Here is a 25,263-nt window from a genome sequence, read left to right as displayed (position 1 = left end):
ATATCACAATTTTTGAGAAGGCCTCAAAATAAAGAACGTACTGAGAGGATAAAGGTCACTATTTGGCTAGAAAATACTATTACATAAATAAATATCTGATTTACAAGTAAAAATTTTGTTGCAGTGAATACCACTGCAAACACCCTGATTAAGAGGATCTCCATGCTATTTAAGAGGAGACTCCATGCTATTTGCAATACTGATTTTGGGAGTAGAAGGTAGGAAGTGTATATGTGGGTATTTATTCTGACCAAAAATTTAAACAACGTGCACAGTGTTTTTGAAGGCTTTGTAATTTGACTTGACTGTACATGGATTTTATGGTAATATGCACATTGCTGTCTTACTGTACCATTTGAAGGTGTCATTGAGTGGAATACATATATAGATTAGGTACTGTGCAAGTATACAGGCCTACGTTATTCAATTGCCATAGCATATTACGATTTTTGAGGGCAGATCTTATGTTTCTCCCCCGATTTCACTGTGCCTGCCACTAATGAGTGAATAAACACATAAATGAATAAATGAATGCATTTTCTTTAAAATCATCCTTTGTTTACTCCCCATTTTGTCAAAAGCACCCTTCTTCTATTTCTGACCTTTGAGGTCACTATTCTCTCTTGTTAGTCAAAATATTTCCACCCAGGCCCAGATTCAATTCTCTCTAGAACCAAGATCCTTTCTTCCCCAGACCACTGATTTATCCCCTACCTGACAGATCAAAGTGATTCTTGTAGTAATTTGGATCCTATCTTGGGGTCCCCTGAGCTGCTTACATGAATTTGCTTATCAACATTTCCATTATTGTACTCATTTCTTATGAACCAAGCTTCTAATCAAAATCAGCACATTCAAGACGGTTTCTGGTGCCTTTTCCAAGTCTATTATTGTTGCAGCACCTTTCACGCATTCATTAACAGTGTTCCACATTTTATTATTTTATTTTTAAAAGTTTATTTTTTTTAGTAATCTTTACACCCCAATATGGGGCTCAAATTCACGACCCCAAGATCAAGAGTCGCATGCTCTTCCAACTGACCCAGCCAGGCACCCCCATAGTGTTCCCCATTTTAACTGAGAGCTGAACTTTGTGATTAGTCAGTTAAGAAAAAAAAAAAAAAAGCAGTCTAGGGGCACCTGGGTGACTCGGTTGGTTAAGCGTCTGCCTTCAGCTCAGGTCCTGATCCTGGGGTCCTGGGTTGAGCCCTGCTCAGCGGGGAGCCTGCTTCTCCTTCTCCCTATGCCCCTCCCCACTGCTCCTGCTCTCTCTCTCTCTCAAATAAATAAGTAAAATTTGTAAAATTTGTAAAATTTTACTTATTTATTTGAGAGAGAGAGAGAGACAGAGCATGAGTGGGGGTTGAGCCACCCAGCGCCCCCAACTGTTTTTTAAAGTAAGCTCTGTGTCCAATGTGGGGCTTGAACGAAAGACCTCAAGATGAAGAGTCACATGCTCTACTGACTGAGGAAGCCAGTCACTCCTACACAATTCCTATTGATGTGTTGTAAATGTATTGCTAATGAATGGCTGTTGGAAAAACATTTCCCTTTTAGGGTAAGATGGTGAGAGGAATGAGAAAAAAAGGAAAATTTTTCTTGAGCATCTACTTTGTATCAGGTATGTATTTAATTTTCACAAAAGCTTTATAAGTAAGGCAGACAGAAAAGAGCTGTTCCTAAATATCCATTCTTCCATTCTTGGAAAGTAATAAAATTTTTGGTGGGCACATGGCTATATTGCTAAGATTTCTATTTCCCAGCTTCTCTTTGCAGCTATGGACAACAATGTGACAGGAGAAGAATGGAGGTGTAGAACTTGTAGATGGTATTCTGCAAGGTGAGAAACGTGCCCTCCTCCTTGCTTTTCCCTCTCCCTACTGGAATAAATATTGATTTTTTTTGTCTTGGGCCATATGGACAAGAGTAACACATGATGGTGGGTATAGCAATAAGACTGAATGGACTACTGAAATCTAAGTCCTGAACACTATGGAGCCTGGCCATCAGTCCTAGACTGTATATAGTGGGACTCTCTCATAAGTAAGAAATCATTTCTACCTTGTTTATGCCATTATTATTTAAGCCTTTGTTACGGTTTCTGAACCAAGTAGTTGCTTAACTCCCTGTGCAGTCTCTATGAAAGGTGCTCCCTAGAGATGTACAACATGGTGGCCTTGAACTGAACTTCCAACTAATAGAGTAAGGAGGAAACAAATTCAGAAAGATCAAAAACTTCTCTGAAGTTAAACTATTATATGACAGGGTGAGCATGAACCCAAGTCTACATGATACCAAATAGTGACAATAATAGATTCTAGCCCTTGATTTTCACCTTGTGAAATGTTGTTGACTAGAAGGAAAGTTCTACCACTTGTACTCTTACAGTATAAGGAAAGTGGTTTCAATTCTCACTCAAAATAGCAACAAGAATGGTTGTGTGGGTATCAAAAAAAGGTGAGTATCTCTGGATGTGTGGCTCTTCTTAGTGATAGCAATGGTCGTAAGGAATCTGGTTTGATTGTACTATGGTGTTTTTGTAATGACATTAATATCACTGTGTACAGATTTATTTATTTATTTATTAAAGATTTTATTTATTTGATAGAGAGAGAGAGACAGCCAGAGAGAGAGCACAAGCAGGGGGAGCAGCAGAGAAAGAAGGAGAAGCAGGCTCCCCACTGAGCAGGGGGCTCCATGTGGGGCTCGATCCCAGAACCCTGAGCTCATGACCTGAGCTGAAGGCAGACACTTAACCAACTGAGCCACCCAGGTGCCCCATGTGTACAGATTTAATCTCAGTTTTCTTTCTCAGTTCTCCTGCTCTGCTTCCTGGAACAAATTCCTCATATCTGCCATCCCTAGCAAACCATGCAAACCATGTGAGCAGGGGAAAGGACTCTAATAAGAACACACTTGAAATTTAATAAGGTTAACGATAGAGAGGTGTTGACAAGAGTGTGACTGGGCAGCTGATATTTGTTTTGGAAAGAGAGAAAAGGAGAGTTAATAGTTACTGAGTGCCTCCTACATGCTAGCCCTGTGCTAGGCTTCTAATTTATATTGTCACTTAAACCTTGCAATAACCACAGGGAGGTAGGTATTATTTCCACTTAGCTGTGACAAAACAAAGACAATATAAAGTCACATGGCAGGTGACACAGCAGTGATTTGAAACCAGGTCTGGGTACAAAATCATGTTCTTTCCACTATATCTTGCTGCCTTTAAACGTTTTAAAGTCCTTTCAAAAACAATTTTCTCATTTTCAAATATATCATCCCCTCTATATAACTCTGCAGATTATCTTGGGACTTTAAGAAATTTACCAGTCCTCTACTATGTTTGGCATACCCAATGAAATATTCAATAGCATTCAGAAAATCCAGCTGATCGTTTGTTGTAGTGTAACAAAAGGTGCCAACTGGCAACAAGGTAAGGAGCTTAAGCCAGAATGCAAATCAGCGTACTACTTCCTTAATGAAGTTTTACTATGGGAAAAAAAAAGAAAGCCAGCTGAATAGTGTGTTTAGTGACACAATTGACTTCATTCTTCAAAAACTCCTTATTTCATCGCCAACTGATAATAGTTTGTTGACTGGTGATCATTCTGATGACTGTATTTGGAGACGCACTAGTGTCGGGTACTTTTTAATAATCCCATCTAGAATACAATGAAACCTCATTATTATACAATACTTCCACTTTGTAAATAGAAAAGCAAGGAGAAAGCTATTTTCTCAAAGAAAATAGGTAATCTGTTCTAACGTAAAAATGTTAATCAGGATTCATCCATTAATTGAGCCATTCATTCATTCATTCATTCATTCCAGTATACAAAGAAAGATATTTAGGACAGAGTCTGCCTTCTGCTCAGAGTGAGTAGGACAGGTAAGCACCAATGTAAAAAAATCATTATTATACAATGTGATTATCCTTGATTCCTCTTTTAATTCTCACACAATTCTTTAGCAAATTCTATTGGTTCTTATCTTCAAAATATAACCAGAATTTCAGGGCATTCCTCTACCCATGGCAACTGCATTTCACTACTCCAGAGGATGTCATTTGCATATTAATCTCCATGAATGGTGTCCTGTCTCCCACCACTCTCCACCCTCTGCACTTCCTCCTCTATCTCCCTAAAACCAAGCTACCATCATCTCTTTTAACCTCTTAATTCTATTCTTGCTCTATTACATTGTATTTTCCACACAAGAGCTGGAGTGTCACTCCACTGCTCGAAAATCTCCAATGGCTTTTTAGCCTACACAGGAAAACATCCAGAGTCATTGCTGTAGCCTGCAAGCTCCACATTATCTCAAGCAGGCAACAAAATGATATTCTAAAAATGACAGGGGATAGGACTGAATTGGGGATGGGAGGATCAGGGTGAGGAACTGGAATGGTAAGACATTTTGAGAGGTAGGGGAAGGTAGCTGACAGGTAAAAGGACTGACAGGGACCGCAAGAACCCAGGTGAGATGTGATATGATTAATTTCTAATAGCTCCAGCCTCAAATGTGCAGTTTTCCCTAATCATGCTATGAAGGTAAGGGTAAATGTAAGGTTAGAGAAAATGCATGTTAGTTTTTGCTGCAAAACAAATTCTCTCAACTCTCCATGACTTAAAACAACAATTTATTATTTATTACAATTCTAAATGTCAGCAAGGTGGTTCTTTTGTTCCAGGCCGGCTTAGTTGGACTAAATGGTCTGGGATGGACTTATTCAAATGTCTGATGATTGGCAGAATAATGTTCTGGAGAGACCTCAACTGCGGCTACTTAATCTACTTAAAAAGATCTCTCATTCTCCAGCCTGCTAACTTAGGCTTCTTAGGGAACTAAGAAATGTTCTAAAGAGCACACAGCTCTTTGTTTTGTTTTGTTTTTTAGAGGGAGAGAGCACAAGCGAGAAGGGTGGTGGGGCAGAGGGAGAGGGAGAGGGAGAGATAGAATCTAGAATCCTAAGCAGTCTCCATGCTCAGAGGGAACTCAGTCTCATAACCCTGAGATCATGACCTGAGCCGAAAACAAGAGTCGGACACTTAGAACTGACTGAGCCACCCAGGTGCCCCATTGCCAGTATTTTTTTTTTAAAGATTTTATTTCTTTATTTGAGAGACAGACACAGCGAGAGAGGGAACACAAGCAAGGGGAGTGGGAGAGGGAGAAGCAGGCTTCCTGCTGAGCAGGGAGCCCCATGCGGGGCTCCATCTTAGGACCCTGGGACCATGACCTGAGCAGACGCTTAACTGACTGAGCCACCCAGGTGCCCCAATGCCAGCATATTTTAAGCCATTGGCTTGAGTCAGAGTTGCTAATGTCTCTTGACCAAAGCAAGTCACATGATCAAGCAGTTGTGTAGGAAGGACTGAACAAGGTCAATACAGGGAGGAGTGAAAAAACTGGGACTTATACAGTCACAAAGGTAGACTGTGTACTGAACTAGATTTAGGGTTTTCTGGGTAGGGTCAGACAAGGTTAAGCCTACAAGGAAGTATAGAGTTTTGGTGAGAAAATTTGTTGCTCAGATGAGCAACCATGGGCTGCAGCTGAGAGGAAAAGGAAATGAGATCAGCAGGTATTTACAGACTGGGAGAAAATAATGTTAAATGATCCTGGAACACATTGATGGGGGTCATTCCCACACCAACAAGCAATTCTCAGACACCAGTTGGATGTGCTACAATGGAACTCAATTCTGACACTACCTACCCATAGATGGCATCAGATCCCACAGGTGAAGTGCTCCATCCTTTGAGATTGATGGATCTGAGGTCCCAGCAATCTCTTCCTTGGGTTAATTTGCTAGAGTGGCTCACAGAACTCTGAGAAACATTTTACTTACTTTACTAAGTTAGTAAGTTAACATTTAGATTACTGATTTATTATAAAAGGAGAGAACTCAGGAACAACCAGATGGAGGAGATGTATAGGCATGCTCTCTCCAAACACATCAGCCTCCCCACGTCTCCACATGTTCACCAACCTAGAAGCTCTCTGAACCCTGTCACCTTGGGTTTTTATTTTTATTTTTTTTTAAGATTCATTTATTTATTTTATTTTATTTTATTTTTTTTAAGATTTTATTTATTTATATGACAGAGAGAGACAGCGAGAACAGGAACACAAACAGGGGGAGTGGGAGAGGGAGAAGCAGGCTTCCCGCTGAGCAGGGAGCCCGATGTGGGACTCGATCCCAGGACCCTGGGATCATGACCTGAGCCGAAGGCAGACGCTTAACGACTGAGCCACCCAGGCGCCCAAGATTCATTTATTTATTTTAGAGAGAGAGTGAGCACGAACGAGCAGGGGGAGAGGCAGAGGGAGAGAGAAGCAGACTCCCCACTGAACATGGAGCTCGATTCCAGGGCCCTGAGATGATGACCCCAGCTGAAACCAAGAGTTGGAGACTTAATGGACTGAGTGACCCAGGTGCTCCCTTGCCATTTTGGATTTTTAAAGAGGATTCATTACATGGGCATGATCAACCACTGACCATTAGTGACTGAACTCAACCTCCAGCCCAACTCCCTATGGGGACAGCAAATTCCAACCCTATAATCACAGAGTTGGTTCTGGCAACCAGCCCCCATCCTTAGGTGCATCCAAAACTATTAACATAACAAGAGATACCTTTACTGATCTCATCACTTAGGGTTTTTGGAGTTCTGTACCAGCAACCCAGACCAAGATGGAAATATATATATTTCTTATTATAAATCACAGTATCACAGATGTATTAAAGAAAATGAAGGTCTCCATGAGAAAGAGGACAGCTGTATTGGTAGCAGTGGGGAAAGAGCTGGGAGGACCAAAGATAGAATGATATTTAATTATAAGACTACAGGATTGGCAAATTAAATATTTTAAAAAGCTCAAACACTGGGGCGCCTGGGTGGCTCAGTCATTAAGCGTCTGCCTTCGGCTCAGGTCATGATCCCAGGGTCCTGGGATCGAGCCCTGCATCGGGCTCCCTGCTCGGCGGGAGGCCTGCTTCTCCCTCTCCCACTCCCCCTGCTTGTGTTCCCTCTCTTGCTGTCTTTCTCTGTCAAATAAATAAATAAAATCTTAAAAAATAAAATAAAATAAAAAAATAAAAAGCTCAAACACTGAGATATTTCATAAATAATATTCACTTTAGAATTTGTTTGGGGTCATGACCTGAGCCGAAGGCAGACGCCTAACGACTGAGCCACCCAGGAGCCCCCTTATATTAATTTTCAATTATTCATTTTATACTTAATGTCAAAGGAAACTTGACAAGAACAGAAAAAAAAAGGAATGCCACTCTAGTACAACTATGTTGATTTCCTCTGAGTCTGATATAGATGGGCTCACCAAATAACCTGAGAGATTTTAAATTAAGTTTCTTGTGTGATTTTTCTTAAGATTTTATTTATTCATCTGTCAGAGGAGAGCGCACAAGCAGGGGGAGCGGCAGGCAGAGGGAGAAGCAGTTTCCTCACTGAGCAAGAAGCCTGATGCGGAACTCAATCCCAGGACCCTGGGACCATGACCTGAGCCGAAGGCAGAGGCTTAACCGACTGAGCCGCCCAGGTGTCCCAAGTTTCTTGTATTTGATACGTCTTTTTTTTTTAATGCCTTTTGCCTTTTATATAGTTATAATGAAGATATATATAAATTTTGTATCCTGCATTGACCACTTTATCATAAACATTTTCCATTTGTCTAAACAATGTTCATACTCATGATTTATAATGGCCGCATAATGGTATATCAAATGGATGTATCGTAATTTAAACATTTATTTTATTATTTTTTTAATTTAAGAATCATCACCCTTTCAGCTATTTATTTCTAAGATTTATTTATTTTAGAGAGAGAGAGAGAGAGTGTGTGTGTGTGTGAGTGAGTGTGGGGGTGGCAGGCAGAAGGAGGGAGAAACAGTCTTTTTTTTTTTTTTAAGATTTTATTTATTTATTTGACAGAGAGAGACACAGCGAGAGAGGGAACACAAGCAGGGGGAGTGGGAGAGGGAGAAGCAGGCTCCCCGCAGAGCAGGGAGCCCGATGTGGGGCTCGATCCCAGGACCCCGGGATCATGACCTCAGCTGAAGGCAGCCACTCAACCTACTAAGCCACCCAGACGCCCCCCATCTTTACCACTCTTAAGTGCACAGTTCAGTAGTGTTAAATATATTCGTATTGTTATGAAATAAGGACTTTATGCTATATAAGCACCTTAGATTAATGGGATTACTGAAAGATTTCAGGATAGGACTGGAGATTTAGGAAGACTGTTTTGGATGGTGGGAGTAGTAGGAGGTAGGGGATGGAGGTTAGGACTGAAAGGGATTACAGGATTAAAGGTTTGTGGGGCATGGTTTCTGGCTGGGTCACAGGGTTTTTGCGAGAGGGGAAGTTAGAGACCAGAACTCAACGTACCTCTAGCTGAATACCAGGCCTGTATGGGCCAGCTTTCCCGAGACTGCACCACTTGAAGCTTATGAGCCACACACATCTAACCAGGATGTTTTTTGTTAAACCCCTATAATTAAAAAGATTTTTTTTTTTTTGCATCAGTTGCAACAAATGTAGTTTGGTGATTTCCAGCTTTTCTTGAAAAATTAAAAAATCTGGGACAGTGGAATCAGTCCCCCAAGGAAACAATCATTAACTTCGTATCAATGGATAATAAACCTATAGAAAAGTACACAAGAGTGTAACTTGATGTTCACAAGTGAACATTCCCCACTAACCAGCAGTCCTATCAACATGCGGAACATTAGTAGTATCTCCAAAGTTATTTAATACTACTTATTTAAATCCTACTAATTTATTTAATCCTACTAACAACTTTATGAGGCAGATTATATTACTATCTCCTTTCTAAATACGAGGAAACTGAAGCATAGATAAGTCACCAGGCTAAATACTGAAACTAGCATTTGAAACTGGATCTGCTGTCTGATTCCGACTCCCATAGTCTCCAGAAAAGACAGTAAACCGGTAAGTTCGCTTTTAACTACGTGCAGAGGCCGCCTCCTGCCACGGAAATTTACTTCCGGGCCTCAGAGCCACGGAAACCAACTGCAACTACGGGCTCGCTCGTCAGGCCGCCCTCGCCAGCGCCCGCCCCTCCCGAGCACCGCGTCCTGGAGAGCCGCCTATGGCGTGCTGCGCAGTCTCCACACACGTGAGGGCGCTGTCGCAGCTACAATCGGAGTTCCTCTTTCTGTTGTCGCGATATTCTTGAGGCCGGAAAAACGCAAGATCGAAGGTCACGTAGATGGCCCGCCTCGCCCAGTACGCCTAAGTTCTCGCGTGAGTTTAACTTCCGCCCTTTTGGCTCTCTGAGCAGCGCTATGGCGGTCGGCAAAAACAAGCGCCTTACGAAAGGCGGCAAAAAGGGAGCCAAGAAGAAAGTGTAAGTGGATTCTGTCCTGGCCCCCAGCTTTTTGGGGTCATGCTGGGCTCGGCGGGTGGGTTCTGGATGGCGGTGTGGGCCGGATGGTGAGGATGTCAGTTGGATTGCGAGGGCCGTGCAGGGTTGGTAAACCCAGAACGGCGGCCTGGCGGGTACGGGTGCTGCATCGCCACGGGCCGGCTTCTTGCCTTTGGCCTTCTGGCCTTGTTCGCCCCCCCCTTTTGAGCTAAATTGCCGACGCTATTCGTAGATGGTGTGTTCCGTATTGTGGGCTTCCTGGCCTTGTAAATTCCACGGGTAATAGAGGGTACTGCTCCCGAGAGCTGGAGTTGAGGAAGTCACTCTTGTTCACCCGGGACCCTGCACCCCTTCCTCTCTTTGGCCCAGGTGGGACCTTTGGCGTTCTAATGAGCTCGTGTGAATCCCTGAAGAGCCGGGGTTACCAGTACGTGTCTTCACGTACCAGTAAAGTTCAAGAGACGTGCATGTTATTTGGAGGCAATGCTGCTTGTGTAGCCGAAGAACCGATGGGGTGGGGAGTGTGTACGTTTGTGGTAAACTGTTTCAAAGTGTCCGGTTTGTGTATAGTGAAGCAGACATCGTGGGGAAGAGCTAGGTTTGCAGTATGCGCCCCTCACCTCACTGAGAGGAGTAGGTTCTTACACCCCAGTTGCTTACATGCCAGTTAGTCATTTAAAACCATTAGAGTCAGGAAAGTTTTAAAAATTCAGTGAGAATTACGTGATTTGCGATAAAACTTAAATGTTTTTAAAATACAGGGTTGATCCATTTTCTAAGAAAGATTGGTATGATGTGAAAGCACCAGCTATGTTCAATATAAGAAATATTGGAAAAACATTAGTCACAAGAACTCAAGGAACCAGTGAGTATTTTATTCTTGTTTTGCATTTTTTTAAATTAAGGTCTACTGGTGGGAGAATTAAGGAAATAGCTCTTGGTTGCAGCTTTGGCCACGGTGGTGCTTGTTTCGTACAACACTTGTAGAAGAAAGGTGGTGCTTTTAGAATTACTAAGAAAATGTGCCTAGGTACTTTTGAGTTTCTAGTGAGAATTGTCAGTAAGTCATTGGTGTCCACGTGGATTTGGTTCACAAAAGCTAGGATCTTTATATACAATTAACTTTCTAAGTTCAACTTTATGCATGAATGTTCTTTGTTGGCTTGACTTTATGTGGTTCCTAATGTTAATAAGACAATTTCTTGTTTTATAGAAATCGCATCTGATGGCCTCAAGGGTCGTGTTTTTGAAGTGAGCCTTGCTGATTTGCAGAATGATGAAGTTGCGTTTAGAAAATTCAAGCTAATTACTGAGGATGTTCAGGGCAAAAACTGCCTGACTAATTTCCATGGCATGGATCTTACCCGTGACAAAATGTGCTCCATGGTCAAAAAATGGCAGGTGAGAACAAAAGTTCCTTAGTGTGCATGGTGCTTTGGCGTGCATAGCCAAGGATGCCCTGTTATGAAAAGGAGGAGCATATGTAGATTTCATTTCAAATCCTTGATGTTTTCTAGCTTTTATTGAGTGCTGACTCTGGGATTGGCACTCTTGAACTTGAGTAAAGCAGTGAGCAAGCCATCCTCTTATTTAAGTGGAGTTCAAGATTTATTATTTACTTGTATTAAAAGTGGGTTATCAGAGTTGCTAAGAGTGGCAGAGCCTCCGGTGTGAGGTTGGAATCCTTGCTCCATTTCCCAGTTGTGACATAAAGCTTGTTAAGCTTTGATTCCTTTATCTAAAATGGTAGGTAGGTAAGACTATCACTTCTTGGAGTTATGAAGATAAAAGAGCCATTAAACATGCTTGAGCACAGCACTTGACACAAAGCATTTAGAAAGCATTGTTATTACAGGAAATAATTACATTGGTCAGATGTGTCTGGCTAACCTTTCAGTTTGGGGATGTTTTGTATACGGGAATGAATGATGACAAAATGTTTCGGTCCCAAATGATACATTCTGATTATACCGTTAACATTTATTTCTGACATTCCCAGAAGATTTTATGGTTGAATTTCTGGAAATAGAATTCTAAGGTCCTTTTGCTCTAAGTGTATTACTCATTTATAAACTAAAGTACACAATTTACAAAATGCAACGGAGGTATTTCAGTTTTTGTTGCTACCTAAGGTAATATTCGTTTTTTAACTTGAGGCAAAAATATCAGTAGTGAGTGGATTTCTTATTACATTTTAGCTGTGAAATTGAATATTTAATCGTCATCAGGCTTTAGTTTGGATCATGAAGAACATTTAAAAAATATGCATTTAGTGTTATAGCAGTATATTCAGACACATTTTTTAAAAAGGAGTAAGTGTAGACTGGAGTCTCTTAGAACTGGTTTTCTTATGCAGCGGTGTACAGTTGGTTCGTGGGAAGGGTAGGCTGTTAAAGGCTGGCACGTAAAAGATTTGGGGGGCTGGGTGCTGTTGAGATGGGGATAGAGGTGTTACCTAGGGAGGAGAGTTGAGAGGATTTGGTATTTATTAGTTAATGAAGGATAGTAAGATTTGGAGTAACTGGGTAAGTTCACTTCAAGGAAGTTAATTCTTTAGGCTTGTAGTTTCTGTTATTTTATATTGTATGATGAGTACTTGATTTTTCTAGTGTTTTTATATTAGAATTTGAGGGCTATAAGTTGATAACATTAAAACCTGGTACATCTGACAATATCTTTTTTCACTAGACCATGATTGAAGCTCATGTTGATGTCAAGACTACCGATGGTTATTTGCTTCGTCTATTTTGTGTTGGTTTTACTAAAAAACGCAATAATCAGATTCGGAAGACCTCTTATGCTCAGCACCAACAGGTCCGTCAAATTCGGAAAAAGATGATGGAAATCATGACCCGAGAGGTGCAAACAAATGACTTGAAAGAAGTGGTCAATAAATTGTAAGTGTTTCTTTTCCTCATACCACATAACCCTGAATCTCTGATTATCCCTCAGATGAAGGAAAGTATATGAAACAAGGTGGAGTCAGACCTGTATTTAAATCCTGTCTGTGGGGTGCCTGGGTGGCTCAGTCGTTGAGCGTCTGCCTTCGGCTCGGGTCATGGTCCTGGAGTCCTGGGATCAAGACCCCCATCAGGCTCCCTGCTCCACAGGAAGTCTGCTTCTCCCTCTCCCACTCCCCTTGCTTGTGTTTCCTCTCTCACTGTCTCTCTCTGTCAAAAAAAAAAAATAATAAAAAATCCTGTCTGTGAAATTGTCGGGCTATGTTCCTTAAAATGAAAACATGTTAAGTGCTCAGTAAATGTGATTTGGTTTCTTTATCCTTATTTGAATGAAGCAATCTCATGGTGGATAGTGAGACTTGAAGTATAGGAAATGCTTTTGTCTTAATTAGAAAATATACTGACTAGGCAAAACTTGTTTCCATAGTCAATAATGTATGGGAATAGATGATGGCAAGATGTTTCGGTCCCAGATAATGTCCACTGATAACACTGTTAACATTTTTCTGATGTTCCCACGCAGTTGCCTAAGAGGGTGGAATAGAAAAGGGAGAAAGGTCAAATGCTAACTTTCCTACTAACTAGCTGTATAATTCGGATCATTTAACCTCCACCTGTAAAGGGGTAATAATAGACTGTCTTACATGAGGATTTGAGTGGATTAAATGAAGTGGGTATTAATATATATAAATTTATCCTTTTCTATCTTTACTGGTTTGCAGGATTCCAGACAGCATCGGAAAAGATATAGAAAAGGCCTGTCAGTCTATTTATCCACTCCATGATGTGTTCGTTAGAAAAGTAAAAATGCTGAAGAAGCCCAAGTTTGAATGTAAGTGAAAAATAATAGGATTCCTGAGAGAAAAATGTGTGGCCAGATACATTGGTGTCTTGGTTTTTTGAGTCCAAATGATGGCTTTTTTTTTCTGTCATGCCTATATAGAATTGAAGACCATTGTTGTAAGATAATGGGGTGCTATAACATTTTCTTTCTTTCTTTTAGTGGGAAAGCTCATGGAGCTTCATGGTGAAGGTAGTAGTTCTGGAAAAGCTACTGGGGATGAGACCGGTGCTAAAGTTGAACGAGCTGATGGATATGAGCCACCAGTCCAAGAATCTGTTTAAAAGTCAGACATTTAATGGTGACAAATAAAAAATCATATTTGTGATGTTTAATTTCTGATAATTCTTTTTAAATAATGTAGGCTTGGTGAATCAGATATTCTGAACTGATGGTGATGTGAACTTTTCCAGACTGTTGTATGGATTTTATCCATTGCTCTGTGTTACTGAATAGCTGCAAAAGGGTAGGGATCCATTTTAAGCTGTAGTGATCTGGAAGTATAGAGGGTTAATAAAAGGAAATCTTTTTTTTTTTTTTAAGGTTTTATTTATTTGACAGAGAGATAGAATACAGGCAGGGGGAGCAGCAGAGGGAGAAGCAGGCTATCAGCTGAGCAAAGAGCCCAATGTGACCTGAGCCAAAGGAAGATAGATAACTGATTGAGCCACCCAGGTATCCCTTAAATGGTTCTTGAACCATTTGGAAGGCTTGTTGAAATATGGCAGGGCTCTGCCCCCAGAGTTTCTGATTCAGTAGTTGTAGGGTGAGACCTGAAAACTTGCTTTTTTTTGGAAACTTGCGTTTTAACAGTTTCCAGGTGATGGTGATGGCCAGGGACCAGACTTGAAAAACCACTGTGCTAGATTGATAGAATAATGGGAAGAGCCTGTTGACTTAAGAGTTTTGGGTTTTTTCCCTCTAGCAGCAAAATGCCACACTGTGCACCAGTACTGTGAAGTTGAACTTGGCTAGAGAAATTGGTTATTGATCACCTGTCAATAAGTGGGTATTTGATGCCGCCCACTAGCCAGTATTTCCTCTAGTCATTCACCCATTCTGTTCTGTAGTCCTTCTCACTTCCAACTTTCTCATTTTTGATCAGCTGATGACCTTAAAATCATAAAAAATTTAACGTAGATGAGAGAAGAGAACTTAAATTCCCACATATATTGGTATTTTTGCCCTCCTTGCCTAATCAAGCTCATGGCTCTAGAAGTTTTCACCTTTATTGATATTCAACCAGTCCCTTCCATGAGCATACAAACATATACCCGGAACCATGAGCATACAAACAAATATACCCTTCCAGGTAACACCCTACTCTCAAACCCCTTATATAGCAAAACTCAAAAAAGGTAACTTTTTTCTTGGACAATGAGCAGTTTTTTGTTTGATGTTTGAGTAATCCATTTTCTTTGTACCTAATTTTACTTTTAAATTATGCAATTAGACACCTTCCCACAAGCTGTTGCTGTGAAGGTTGCCAGTAACTTTGTTGCTTGCTAAGTCTAAATGGTCTATTTATGACCTATATTTTATATGCCTCTAGTGACATGTGACAGTTTTTTTTTTTAAGATTTTATTCATTTGAGACACAGAGCATGAGCAGGGGGAGAGGGAGAAACAGGCTCCCCGCTGAGCCAGGAGCCCGATGGCGGGGCTCGATCCCAGACACTGGGATCATGACCTGAGCCGAAGGCAGACGCTTAACCATCTGAGCCACCCAGGCGCCCCGACAGTTGATTTTCTTCTGGAATCTTAAAGATTTCCTCCCATGTCAGTAGCCACTCTTTACTAGTTCATCTCAGACTTTAGTGTTGGAGAGGCTTAGGGCTTAGTCCTTGGACATTTATCAATACTCTCCCTAGATACTCTTATTTAATATATTAAGCTGACATGCAGATTTTTTATTTCTAGCCTGTACCTTTGAACTATAGGTTTGTCTATCCTCTTTACTTGGATATAAAATAGGCATTTCACATTTGACAGGTCTAAAATGGTATTCTGGATCCTAACAGTTTAACCCACCCTTATGTTTTAGGCCAAAATCTTCTGGTCATCCTTGATAATCAGTTTATTCAAAATATATCTGGAATCTCACCATTTCTAACCAACTCCATTGTGATCACTTTTGCCATCATGACTACCTGGATTGTTACTACTTACCTGGCCTCCCTAGGTCCCCTCATAAGGAATTTTAGATGGTCTGTTCACTCAAGGCCCAAACTGATCTTGCCCCTGACCTCTTATTACCATTCCCCTAACATTTCTAGCCAGGCTGCCCTCACTATTCCTGGATGGGCTGGCTAGGTACATTCTTACCTTGGCTTTGGCACTTGTTTTCCCTATGCGTGGAACACTCTTCCTTTACGTGCCACAGAGCTTGCTCCTTTACCTCTCAGTAAACCCCAATGATAGGCGTGGCCTATTAAAAATTGTGCCCTATTTGGCATTCCCAATTTCCCCTGTTACTTTTTTCTGTAGTTTTTACTTGTGTCTACGAGAATATTCCATGAGGATTGTTTTTTGGTCTTGTTCACCACTATACCTCCAGTGCCTAGAAGTTCAATGTTGAATAAAGGAATGAATGGTATTCCCTGTTAATACCCCATAGTGAAGAAGCAAATGTTTTCGGTAAAAAACATTAGTTGTACATTTGGATCTCAAATGACAGGGGCTTCCTTTCCAGGGCGGACAGAAGTGGGGTCTAACAAAGGGTCACTGAGGGTAGGGTCCTGGAATTAAACGGTTTTTATCTTGGGTGTTGGACATTATTTAGTGATAATAATCAATAGTCAAGCTCCAATTTGCTACGTCTGTATAGAGCTTGGCTTATCTGTTTTATCTTACAAGTGTTCATTTGAAAATGGTTCCAGAAAGAATATGTGATTGAATTTTTTAAATGGTTCAGCCTGTCTGATGACGGGTTTAATCAAGTTATCTTTTAGGCCAACTTGAAGGTGGGTAACTTCCAACCAGTGGGAAATACTGTAAAGGGTAATTATGTTCCCTGTTTCCCATTTAAGTATCTTAGAAACTTAACACATAGATCCTAAGTATTCACATGTGGCTTTTCTCTACTTGACTAATTGAAACAGTTTTACTTTGGTCTTTCATTGGAAAACAACTGTTGTAACCAGGGATGCGGGAATCTTCAAAAACAAGACCTTTGTGTTCAGGCATGATTGGATTAGGCAGCAAAACTAACAGTTGATCTGAAACTGACTTTTGCTTTTTTTTAAGTGGCTTTTGCTTCTTGAATGTGTACAGTTGATTGGTATTAGAAAGTGTGTACTAATGTGCAAAAAGAGGTACTTGGGAGAGTATCCTAGATAATTTGGGTGCACGTTATGTAACTACACAGGTTTTTAACTGGAAAAATGAGGCAGAAGAGATTGGGATAATGCAATGTGAGGGTTCTGATTGATGTTACTAACTGATGGAGAAAGAAGGCCATGGGCCAAGGGAAGTGGGTGGCCTCTAAAAGCTGGAAAAGACATGGACATTCTCAGTGTCACAATGGTACGACAGAATATGCCATCATTATTCATCCCACATTGTATGCACAGTAGTCTAACCATCACCAACATAATTATTGGACAGTGTTTTAAAAATGTGACATGGCCCACTAATTTTTAAGATTTTATTTTTAGAGAGGCAGAGAATACACGTGTGCGAATGGGGAGAGGGGCAGAGGAGGAGGGAGAGAATCTAAAGCCGACTCAAGCACTGAACTCAAGCTAGACACAGGATTCAAGGGGCTCAATCTCACCACTGTGAGTTCATGACCTGAGCCAGAACCAAGAGTTGAACACTTAAACTGACAGAGCTACCCAGGTGCCCTGGCCCACTAAATTTTTATAGTTGTACTGTTAACATTGCTTGAGCACACTGCCATTATTCTCCCTTTTAGGCCTATGTAGTAGTCTCATTGCTACAAGTATATAGGTCCTTAATGCCCACTTCAGTCCTTGCATTAATAGCTCTGTAGTTAGGGCGCCTGGATGGCTCAGTTGGTTAAGCGACTGCCTTCGGCTCAGGTCATGATCCTGGAGTTCCGGGATCGAGTCCCACATCGGGCTCCCTGCTCAGCGGGGAGTCTGCTTCTCCCTCTGACCCTCCCCCTCTCATGCTCTCTCTATCTCATTCTCTCTCTCAAATAAATAAAATCTTTAAAAAAAAAAAATAGCTCTGTAGTTAAATTTGTTTGAAGCTTGTTCTCTGGTCAATTCCTCAGGAAGTTCTCGTGGCATTATTTTCTGAATTCTTGCATGTTTAGTACAGTTTGTCAGTGTGCTTTATATCTGAAAGTCACTTTTATTGGATAGAACATCCCTGGCTTTTTCTTTGAGCATTTTAAATATGCTACTGCATTTTCTCTGGCATAAAACATTGCTAATGAAGGTCTGATGATAATTTTTCTAATTTTCTTTCCCTTATAAATAAGTTACTTTCTGTTTTGGCTAGAAGCCCAAAGAATTTTTTTTTTAATCCAGTGAGTTTATAAAATATATCTTGGTAGTTGTTCTGATGGAATAGTGTCAGGTATGAAATATACTCTGAGAATGTAATTTCAATTCTTTTTCTGAGGCGGAGTTTTCATAAATTAAGGTTTTTAGCATTTGTTCTGTTCCCTTGATTTGGTTTCCTTTATTGGGGACTCCTTGCCTGTGATTTCCTGGCAGCTGTTGCAGTCCCTAACTATCCATGTGATAAACTCCTTGGGTTGTATTTTTGTAGGATGTGTCAGCTAATTACTGCCCATGAGCTAAATCTGGCCAGTGTCTGTTTTTCGATGGCCTGCAAGCTAAGAGTGGTTTTTCCATTTTCATATGGGTGAAAAAAAAAATTCATCATATGTGAAAATTATATGAAATTCAAATCTCCGTATACACAAAGTTTGGAACACAGCTCCACATTCAGCTTTAGGTACTATCAGTTGCTGCCTCTGGCCCTGCAGCGGCAGAGTTGGGTAGTTTTGACAGGCCATCTTCGGCACACTCATCACTCCACACTAAGGGGCAGCACAATGCACACTGTAGCGACACAGTAAGAATGCAATGTTTCGTATCACCTACCTGAGAAGACCCCTTCAAAGACGCAATACATAAAATCTCATTAGAAATCAGCATTAATAGGTGAACACTTGCAGTTGATGATGGAGATTGCGGACTTGAACACTAAGGGAAATGTCACCAACCCCAAAAGAAAGACTTCTATTATTTAAAAAAAAATTACAACTGTTAGTTTCAACTTAATAAAAATGTTGTGGAGATTTTCTGCTCATTAGGCCTACATAGTATCCTTAATTGTGCCCCTTGGTCCTTTACAGAAAAATCTTACAACCTGCTATAAATAAGGAAATAAAGCATTCAAGTTAACTGATAGGGTTTGTGCAAAACTTGCAATGGAGAAAAATTATACTTTCGGAATAAATGTGTGCATGTGTGCACACCTCTGGGTCAGTCCAGCGTACTACTGTATATTCTGCTGCTAAGCCTGAGATTGATGTGTACATGCTTGTGCTATAAAGTTTCAAAGATTATCCCATCCAGGGCACTGCTACTTTTAGGAAAGTGTTAATAGGACAAACTCCCCTGCCATTCGCCACCAGTGGGTGGGCCAGGATTTAACACAAGGGCCTCTACCCTTTGATGTCCAGTATTTTCACTATATAGATGTCCTATTAGTTGGCAAGTCAGAACCTTTAATCTCATAGGCTTTGACTGGTTTCTATCACCCTTCCAACAGGGGTGTTTGATAACCTCCAGTAAAACTAGTTGGCCTGCTCACCAACTAGTTTCGTGGGACTGTGGGTGGGTTTAGAATGTTTAATCCCTTTAGTAATCAGGAGAACTCTCTTTGACCTGCCACAAAAGGAGGCCCAACTCCTTAGATGCTTTGGGTATTGGAGACAGCATGTTTCAGTAAATGGGCCTTCCTGGTCAAGTAAAAATTGGAGCAGCTTTAGCATCTTCATTTTTCATGAAGTGGTGACAGTTACTCTTGGGAAACCATGTCTCCCACCCCATTGCCTGAAAGTACAGCTGCTGGCTCATGGGGGCCCTCACTTCGAAGAGATCCCCTAAATACACAATCTGAATCACCGGTGGCTCAGCTAAGTTGAAAGCTGATGGTACTCATTATGCTATGCAAAACTAAAGTGACTGTGGTCACTGCTCAGTGAGCTGAATTCAAGGCGGTTCTCATAGATCTGCCAGTACTTCCCTTGATGAACAGTCCCCTTTGCTGACTCCTTGCCCATGGCCTAGCCATCTGGTGTGCCACCTGAAAGACTATTCAGGCAGATTAAAAACATCCCTTTTTTAGGGCTGTAAATTGTGGGAACAAATTGTGGCTATTGATTGGACCATCTGGTAAAGGCCAGCTCTGACATGACCTAGTAGAATCAAGCTACCGATCAAGCCCACACCACCCAGATTGACACGACCTAGTAGAATCAAACTATCGATCAAGCCCGCACTGCCCAGACTGCCCCCACACATGGCAACACGTTCACCATTAAGGGCTGTGCACAGAGTAAAGAACTCTTTCTCATGCATGCCAGACGTGTGACTCTACCAAAAGTTGGCCCATGTGTCCCAAGGTGAATGAAGGCAGACTGACTACTGACAGACGGACTCCACTGGACTACATTGCCACCACTCAGGGTAATTGATGATGCCTCAGCACCGCTGATGAATTTTTAGGTTATGATGTTGCTGTTCCAGTCTGGTCAACTACACACCTATAGCCCTTGAAACTAATACCATATGTGCCATGTTCTTAGTTTTCCAGACCACTTACAATCTGACGTTGGGGCACTTTTTGTTACAAAGGCCACTTAGCCGAGTATCTGAAGGATATTTCATGCCTTTCTGCCACCCACAGATATCTAGCATTGCTGGGCATTGAGAACAAGTTTCTGATTCTACCACCCTCACTTCCTCCTGGTTCTACATACCTGAGTAAGGTAGTTGGGGGTCACAGAATATGGCAATCCCCAGAAAAGAATCATCTCTCGGCTGCCTCCTGGGTGATAATCAGGACAAAAGGTCTGGGTCAAAGTGGGGATGACTGGAGAAAAGATGAAATTATAAATATCTCCCCTGGCATCAGAGGAGAGAACACCTGAGGTCCTAAGAGGGCGGGCAGGGCAGCAGTTAATGTACTCTTTGTTACCTAGATCATTCCCAGTCTTGGCACTATTAATATTTTAGGCCAGATAATTCAATGTTGTGAGGGGCTGTTTTGTGCACTGTGGGCTGTTTAGCAGTATCACTGGCGTCTACCCACTAGATGCCAGTAGCACCTTTCCCCCAGTTGTGACAAAAAGGTCTTTGGACATTGCCAAATGTCTCCAGGGAGAAAAAAATTGCTCCCAGTTGAGAACAGCTAAACTTAATCCAAAACTGCTACCTCAATTATGTGGCAGTTGCAGCTAACAGTCTGACCTGCTACTGGGTTTCTCATCTGTGTCCATGTGCCAAGAAAACAAGAAAACTCATATAGACATGGTTGGTCCTGAACTATTCTGCTATGCCTGAGGCCATCAACCGCAGCTCCCAAATGCAAATGTGTACACATTGGCAGATCAACACAACCTTGATTCAATCTGGCTGATCACATGCTTTTGATGTCTGAGTGGCTTTGGGTAATGCCAAAAATGGCAACTGGAGCTGCAACTATTTGGTGACACTGTCCATGTGACTCAATCAAACCAATGTGATGATAATCCAATCAGGTCTGACAACAAATTCTGAAGTGACCTTTGCCCTTTTGGTTATATTTTTGGATGGGAAAAAAAATGGGTCATGAGATGGCTCTCCACTGGGGATAGGGGTTGGTTTTTTGTCCATCTATTGCCCTCCTAATGATTGACAATGACACCAAAGATTAGCAGATTAGCTGACACTCACTTGCACTGTTCATAATGAATAATGGCCTGGCCTTAGAATACATCATGGCTGCCTCAAATAAGAGCTACTGCTACCCTCTTGGGCTTATTCACAGTTGGCTAAGTGTGGTACCCTGGAGAGAATGAGGTCAGTACCACATGTTGGCTTCATCTGTTGCTTCAAGTCTAAATGATGACAGTCTTAAGTTAAAAGTGCTGTGAGATTCTAACCTCTGTTGATTAATCAGAGTGGTTGATGGAGGAGCATATTCGTGTAAAAATTCGGATTTGGCTAAGAACGTGTCACACTGAGGAGTGAATTGTGAGAAGCAATCTGCTATAGAGCCCAAGTATCCCTGCATGTTCTCGTTGAGTATGCCAAGAATACACTTCTCTGCCTGCTCTTCACCTGGGCCATTTCTCAAGTCTGTGTTTGCATCCTTGTGAGCAATCTTGAGGGATGATGTAATGTCTCCCCCTGGAAAAAGAGCAGGCTTGCTTCCACTTACTACACAAGTGCTAAATCTTAGTGTTCCTCTTTTGTAATGCAACCCATTATATGGGCCCTTTGCATTACCTCTGTGGGATTTGAAGGGCATGGGAAACTGAACAAATGAACATGAGGCTTCGGCTATTGGTTTGCTATGAGTAGTAAAATCCTTTTATTTCTGACCCAGGAGTCTCATGTCTTTTGCCAGCATCCATGAAACTGTGACAGGCTAACTTCTCAGCTTATAAGTTGGGTAAAATGTCAAACACTACACAGTCTTGACGCTTTCTGTTATTTTGAAGCAAATTTCAGATATTAAAAGTAAGTATTTCAGCATGTATCTCTAAAACAATTCCTTAAAAACATAACCACAATCCTATTAACACACTTCTAAATTTCAGTAATTCTTTAATAGTATTAAATATCCAGTCACACCAATTTAATTGGTGATTAATCCTCTGTTGGATATAATACTGTGATAGGCAATGCAAGTGTGAAAGCAAGGGTAGTGAACTTCCAATTGCTAAGACCATTCAGGAAGTCAAGGTTAAATTATTGCAGGTGTCATTAGCTCTTTGTTTGCAGAACTGTAATTGTTTTGTTCAAAAGAAAATATAATTCACTATAGAGGCAGAAACTGACAATACCATTAGACTGTTTAAAACCAAATGCTGGGGGTGCCTGAGTGGCTCAGTTGGTTAAGTGTCTGCCTTTGGCTCAGGTCATGATCCCGGGGTCCTGAGATGGAGCCCTATGTTAGGCTCCCTGCTCAGTGGGGTGTCTGCTTCTCCCTCTCCCTCTGCCCTTCCCCCCTGCTTGGGCTCTCTTTCTTGCTCTTTCTCTCAAAATAAATAAAATCTTAAAAAAAAAAAAAGAACAAACCAAATGTGCTGGTAAGGATTGGAGTAACTGAAACTCTCAAATATCACTAATGGAATGTAAAATGGTACAACACTTTGGAAAACAGACAGCCAATTTTTTTTAAAGATTTATTTTAGAGAGAACGAGTGTGTGAGCGAGCGTGAGTGGAGGGAGTGGCAGAGGGAGACTCTCAGACTCCCCACTGAGCTGGGAGCCTGATGCAGGGCTCGATCCTAGGGCCCTGAGATCATGACCTGAGCCAAAATCAAGAGTCGGCCACTTAACCTTAAACTGAGCCACCCAGGTGCCCCAAACAGGCAGCTTTTTAATAAAATTAAATATATATCTATTTCACCCCTTAAGAATTTTACTCCTAGATATTTATCCAAGAGAAACAAAATCCTATGTGTACAAAAAGACTTCAAAATGTTACTACTACTAGTCAATGATAAGGCTGGGGGGTGGGGGATGTACATACCAGCTTTATTCATAATAGCTGAAAACTAGAAAAAAAATCAATAGGATAAATTGTGATGTATGCATATGATGAAATATTACTGAGAAATAAAAGGGAACAAGTTGTATTATACAAAACATGGATGACTCTCAAAAATATGTTGAGCAAAGAAGCCAGAAGACTAGATACTATGTTATTTCATTTTTATGACATTCTAGAACAGGCAAAACGAATCTTTGGTGATAGAAATCAGAACAGTGATTGCCTCTGCAGGGGGAAGGTGGCGGGGGAGGAGAGCAGGATGTGATGACTGGAAAGGGGCATGAGAAACTTCCTATCGTGATGGAAATGTTCTGTTTATTGATGGTTATGAGTGTACAGAATTGTCAAAACTCACAGAATTGTATACTTAATATCTATACATTTTATGCAAATTATGCTCTAATTAAAAAAAATGGATCTAACCAGCTAGGTCACAGACTTGCTGCATTTTAGTGTCTGTCCCATTCTGGGATATGCTTTCCACGTTATGAACTTACACCTTCATACCTACTTATGTCTGGAACCAAACCTGAATACACTTCTTTGTCATGGGCTTCTTGGCCGCCATGGGATTCAGGACGTTGGCTCCATGTATGGCTCTGCATGGTGGCTTGGGCATCACCTCCAGGAATCATGCTAGATCTGATCATAATGTCCAACATTCCAGTGGTTATGGTTATTACTGCCATCTATGGCCTGATGGCAGTGGTCCTTATTACCAAATCCTAAAGAAGAAAATCTTACTTTGTGCAGTTGGGACACCAGCTTGAGTGATTTGGCTACTGGCTTTGTGGGGATCATCAGTATGCAGGGTCTTCTCGGCAGTCCTATTTGTGAGTGTAATTCTGACTCTCATCTTTCCAGAGGTACTCAGTTTCTTGGGTCTCATCATTTGCCCTTATTCTCTTTATCAAGTAGTCCCTCCTTGTGTCCATCAAATAGAATGTGCTGTAGCGGCCATCCAGCCCGATCTAGCAGGAACAGCCTAACACACTTGCATAGGGGCAAGCATCCCACTTAGCAGCTAGTCTTCTGGATGCATGGTGCTTTAGCGCCCTATATTTTGTTGCTCTCTGACCTTGCCCCGAACTGTCTCATTGCAGTGGACAACTAAGCCTTCTCATAGCACAGCTAGACCCCTCTGACCAGCAAAGATGCAGGCCTCTGTCTGCTCACCAGTATTCAGCTTCCCCTACAGTGCTCTGTATATATATAAATGAATTGGATAATTTTTTCATCACTGTATATTTATTTTTTAATAGCTTTGACATTTCACGTCTAAGGGAAGACACCGTCTCTCCTTAGTACAGGCATAGCTCATTTTATTGCACTTCGTTGCACTATGTAGATACTGTGTGGTTTTTGTTTGTTTTTGTTTTTTACAATTAATTTGGTCTGTGGCAACCCTGCATCGGGCAAGCCCATCGGTGCCACAGTTCCAACAGCATTTGCTCACTTTGTGTCTCTGTGCCACATTTTGGTAAGTCTTGCAATATTTCAAACTTTTTCATTATTATTTTATTTATAATGCTGAATTATAATCAGTGATCTTTGATATTACTATTATATTGTTTCCCTGAGACCCAACAATGTTGAAATTAGGCCAATAACCCTACAATGGCCTCTAAGTGTTCAAGTGAAAGGAAGAGTTGCATGTCTCTCACTTTAAGTCAAAAGCTAGAAATGATTATGTTTAGTGAGGAAGGCATGTCGAAAGCTGAGATGGGCCAAAAGCCAAGCTTCTTGCATGAAAGTTAGCGAAACTGTGAATTCAAAGGTAAAGTTCTCAAAGGAAATTAAAGGTGCTATTCCAGGGAACACATGAATGGTAAGAAAGTGAAAAAGCCTTATTGATGATATGGAAAAAGTTGGAGTGGTCTGGATGGGAGATCAAACCAGCCATAACATTCCCTTAAGCCAAAGCCTAATCCAGAGCAAGGCCCTAACTTCTTTAATTCTATGTAGGCTGAGAGAGATAAGGAAGCTGCAGAAGACAAGTCTGGAGCCGGCAAAGGCCGGTTCATGAGGGTTAAGGTAAGAAGCCATCTTCATAACATCAAAGTGCAGGATGAAGCAGCAAGTGCTGATGGAGAAGCTGCAGCAAGTTCTCCAGAAGATCCAGCTAAGATCATTCATAAAGGTGGCTACACTGAACAATAGATTTTCAATGTAGATGAAACACCTGTATATTGGAAGAAAACACCATCCAGAACTTTCATAGCTAGAGAGAAGTCAATGCCTGGCTTCAAAATTTCAAAGGACAGGCTGACTCCCTTGTTGGGGGCAAAGGCAGCTGGTGAC

The 25,263-nt window shown here is 41.3% G+C and overlaps 1 protein-coding gene and 2 non-coding genes across 3 annotated transcripts; all 3 read left to right on the top strand.

Moving 5' to 3' along the window:
- The first annotated feature begins 9,261 nt into the window (after nucleotides 1-9,261).
- On the top strand, nucleotides 9,262-13,547 carry LOC115939254 (small ribosomal subunit protein eS1). Its single transcript, XM_081811784.1, has 6 exons — nucleotides 9,262-9,393; nucleotides 10,173-10,276; nucleotides 10,625-10,812; nucleotides 12,100-12,308; nucleotides 13,094-13,203; nucleotides 13,375-13,547. Exons 1-6 carry the CDS (start codon nucleotides 9,332-9,334, stop codon nucleotides 13,494-13,496), a joined length of 795 nt encoding a protein of 264 aa, XP_081667910.1. The 5' UTR covers nucleotides 9,262-9,331; the 3' UTR covers nucleotides 13,497-13,547.
- Nucleotides 11,332-11,405, top strand: LOC115943701 (small nucleolar RNA SNORD73). The gene has a single exon (XR_004078281.1). It is a non-coding gene; the product is annotated as a small nucleolar RNA SNORD73 (small nucleolar RNA).
- LOC115943702 (small nucleolar RNA SNORD73) lies at nucleotides 12,814-12,885 on the top strand. Its single transcript, XR_004078282.1, has one exon. It is a non-coding gene; the product is annotated as a small nucleolar RNA SNORD73 (small nucleolar RNA).
- Nucleotides 13,548-25,263: the final 11,716 nt, after the last annotated feature.

The sequence above is a fragment of the Leptonychotes weddellii genome, chromosome 2 (assembly GCF_054177405.1).
Source record: "Leptonychotes weddellii isolate Sample4059 chromosome 2, ASM5417740v2, whole genome shotgun sequence".
In the NCBI taxonomy this organism is placed as follows: domain Eukaryota; kingdom Metazoa; phylum Chordata; class Mammalia; order Carnivora; family Phocidae; genus Leptonychotes; species Leptonychotes weddellii.
The sequence above is the reverse complement of the archived record's forward strand: the minus strand, read 5'-3'. Positions and strand labels throughout refer to the sequence as shown.

Coding starts and splice junctions, on each gene's coding strand:
- LOC115939254 (XM_081811784.1), top strand. CDS start 9,332: ATGGCGGTCGGCAAAAACAAGCGCCTTACGAAAGGCGGCAAAAAGGGA. Junction 9,394..10,172: donor AAGGGAGCCAAGAAGAAAGT/GTAAGTGGATTC, acceptor TTTAAAATACAG/GGTTGATCCATTTTCTAAGA. Junction 12,309..13,093: donor AAAGAAGTGGTCAATAAATT/GTAAGTGTTTCT, acceptor ACTGGTTTGCAG/GATTCCAGACAGCATCGGAA.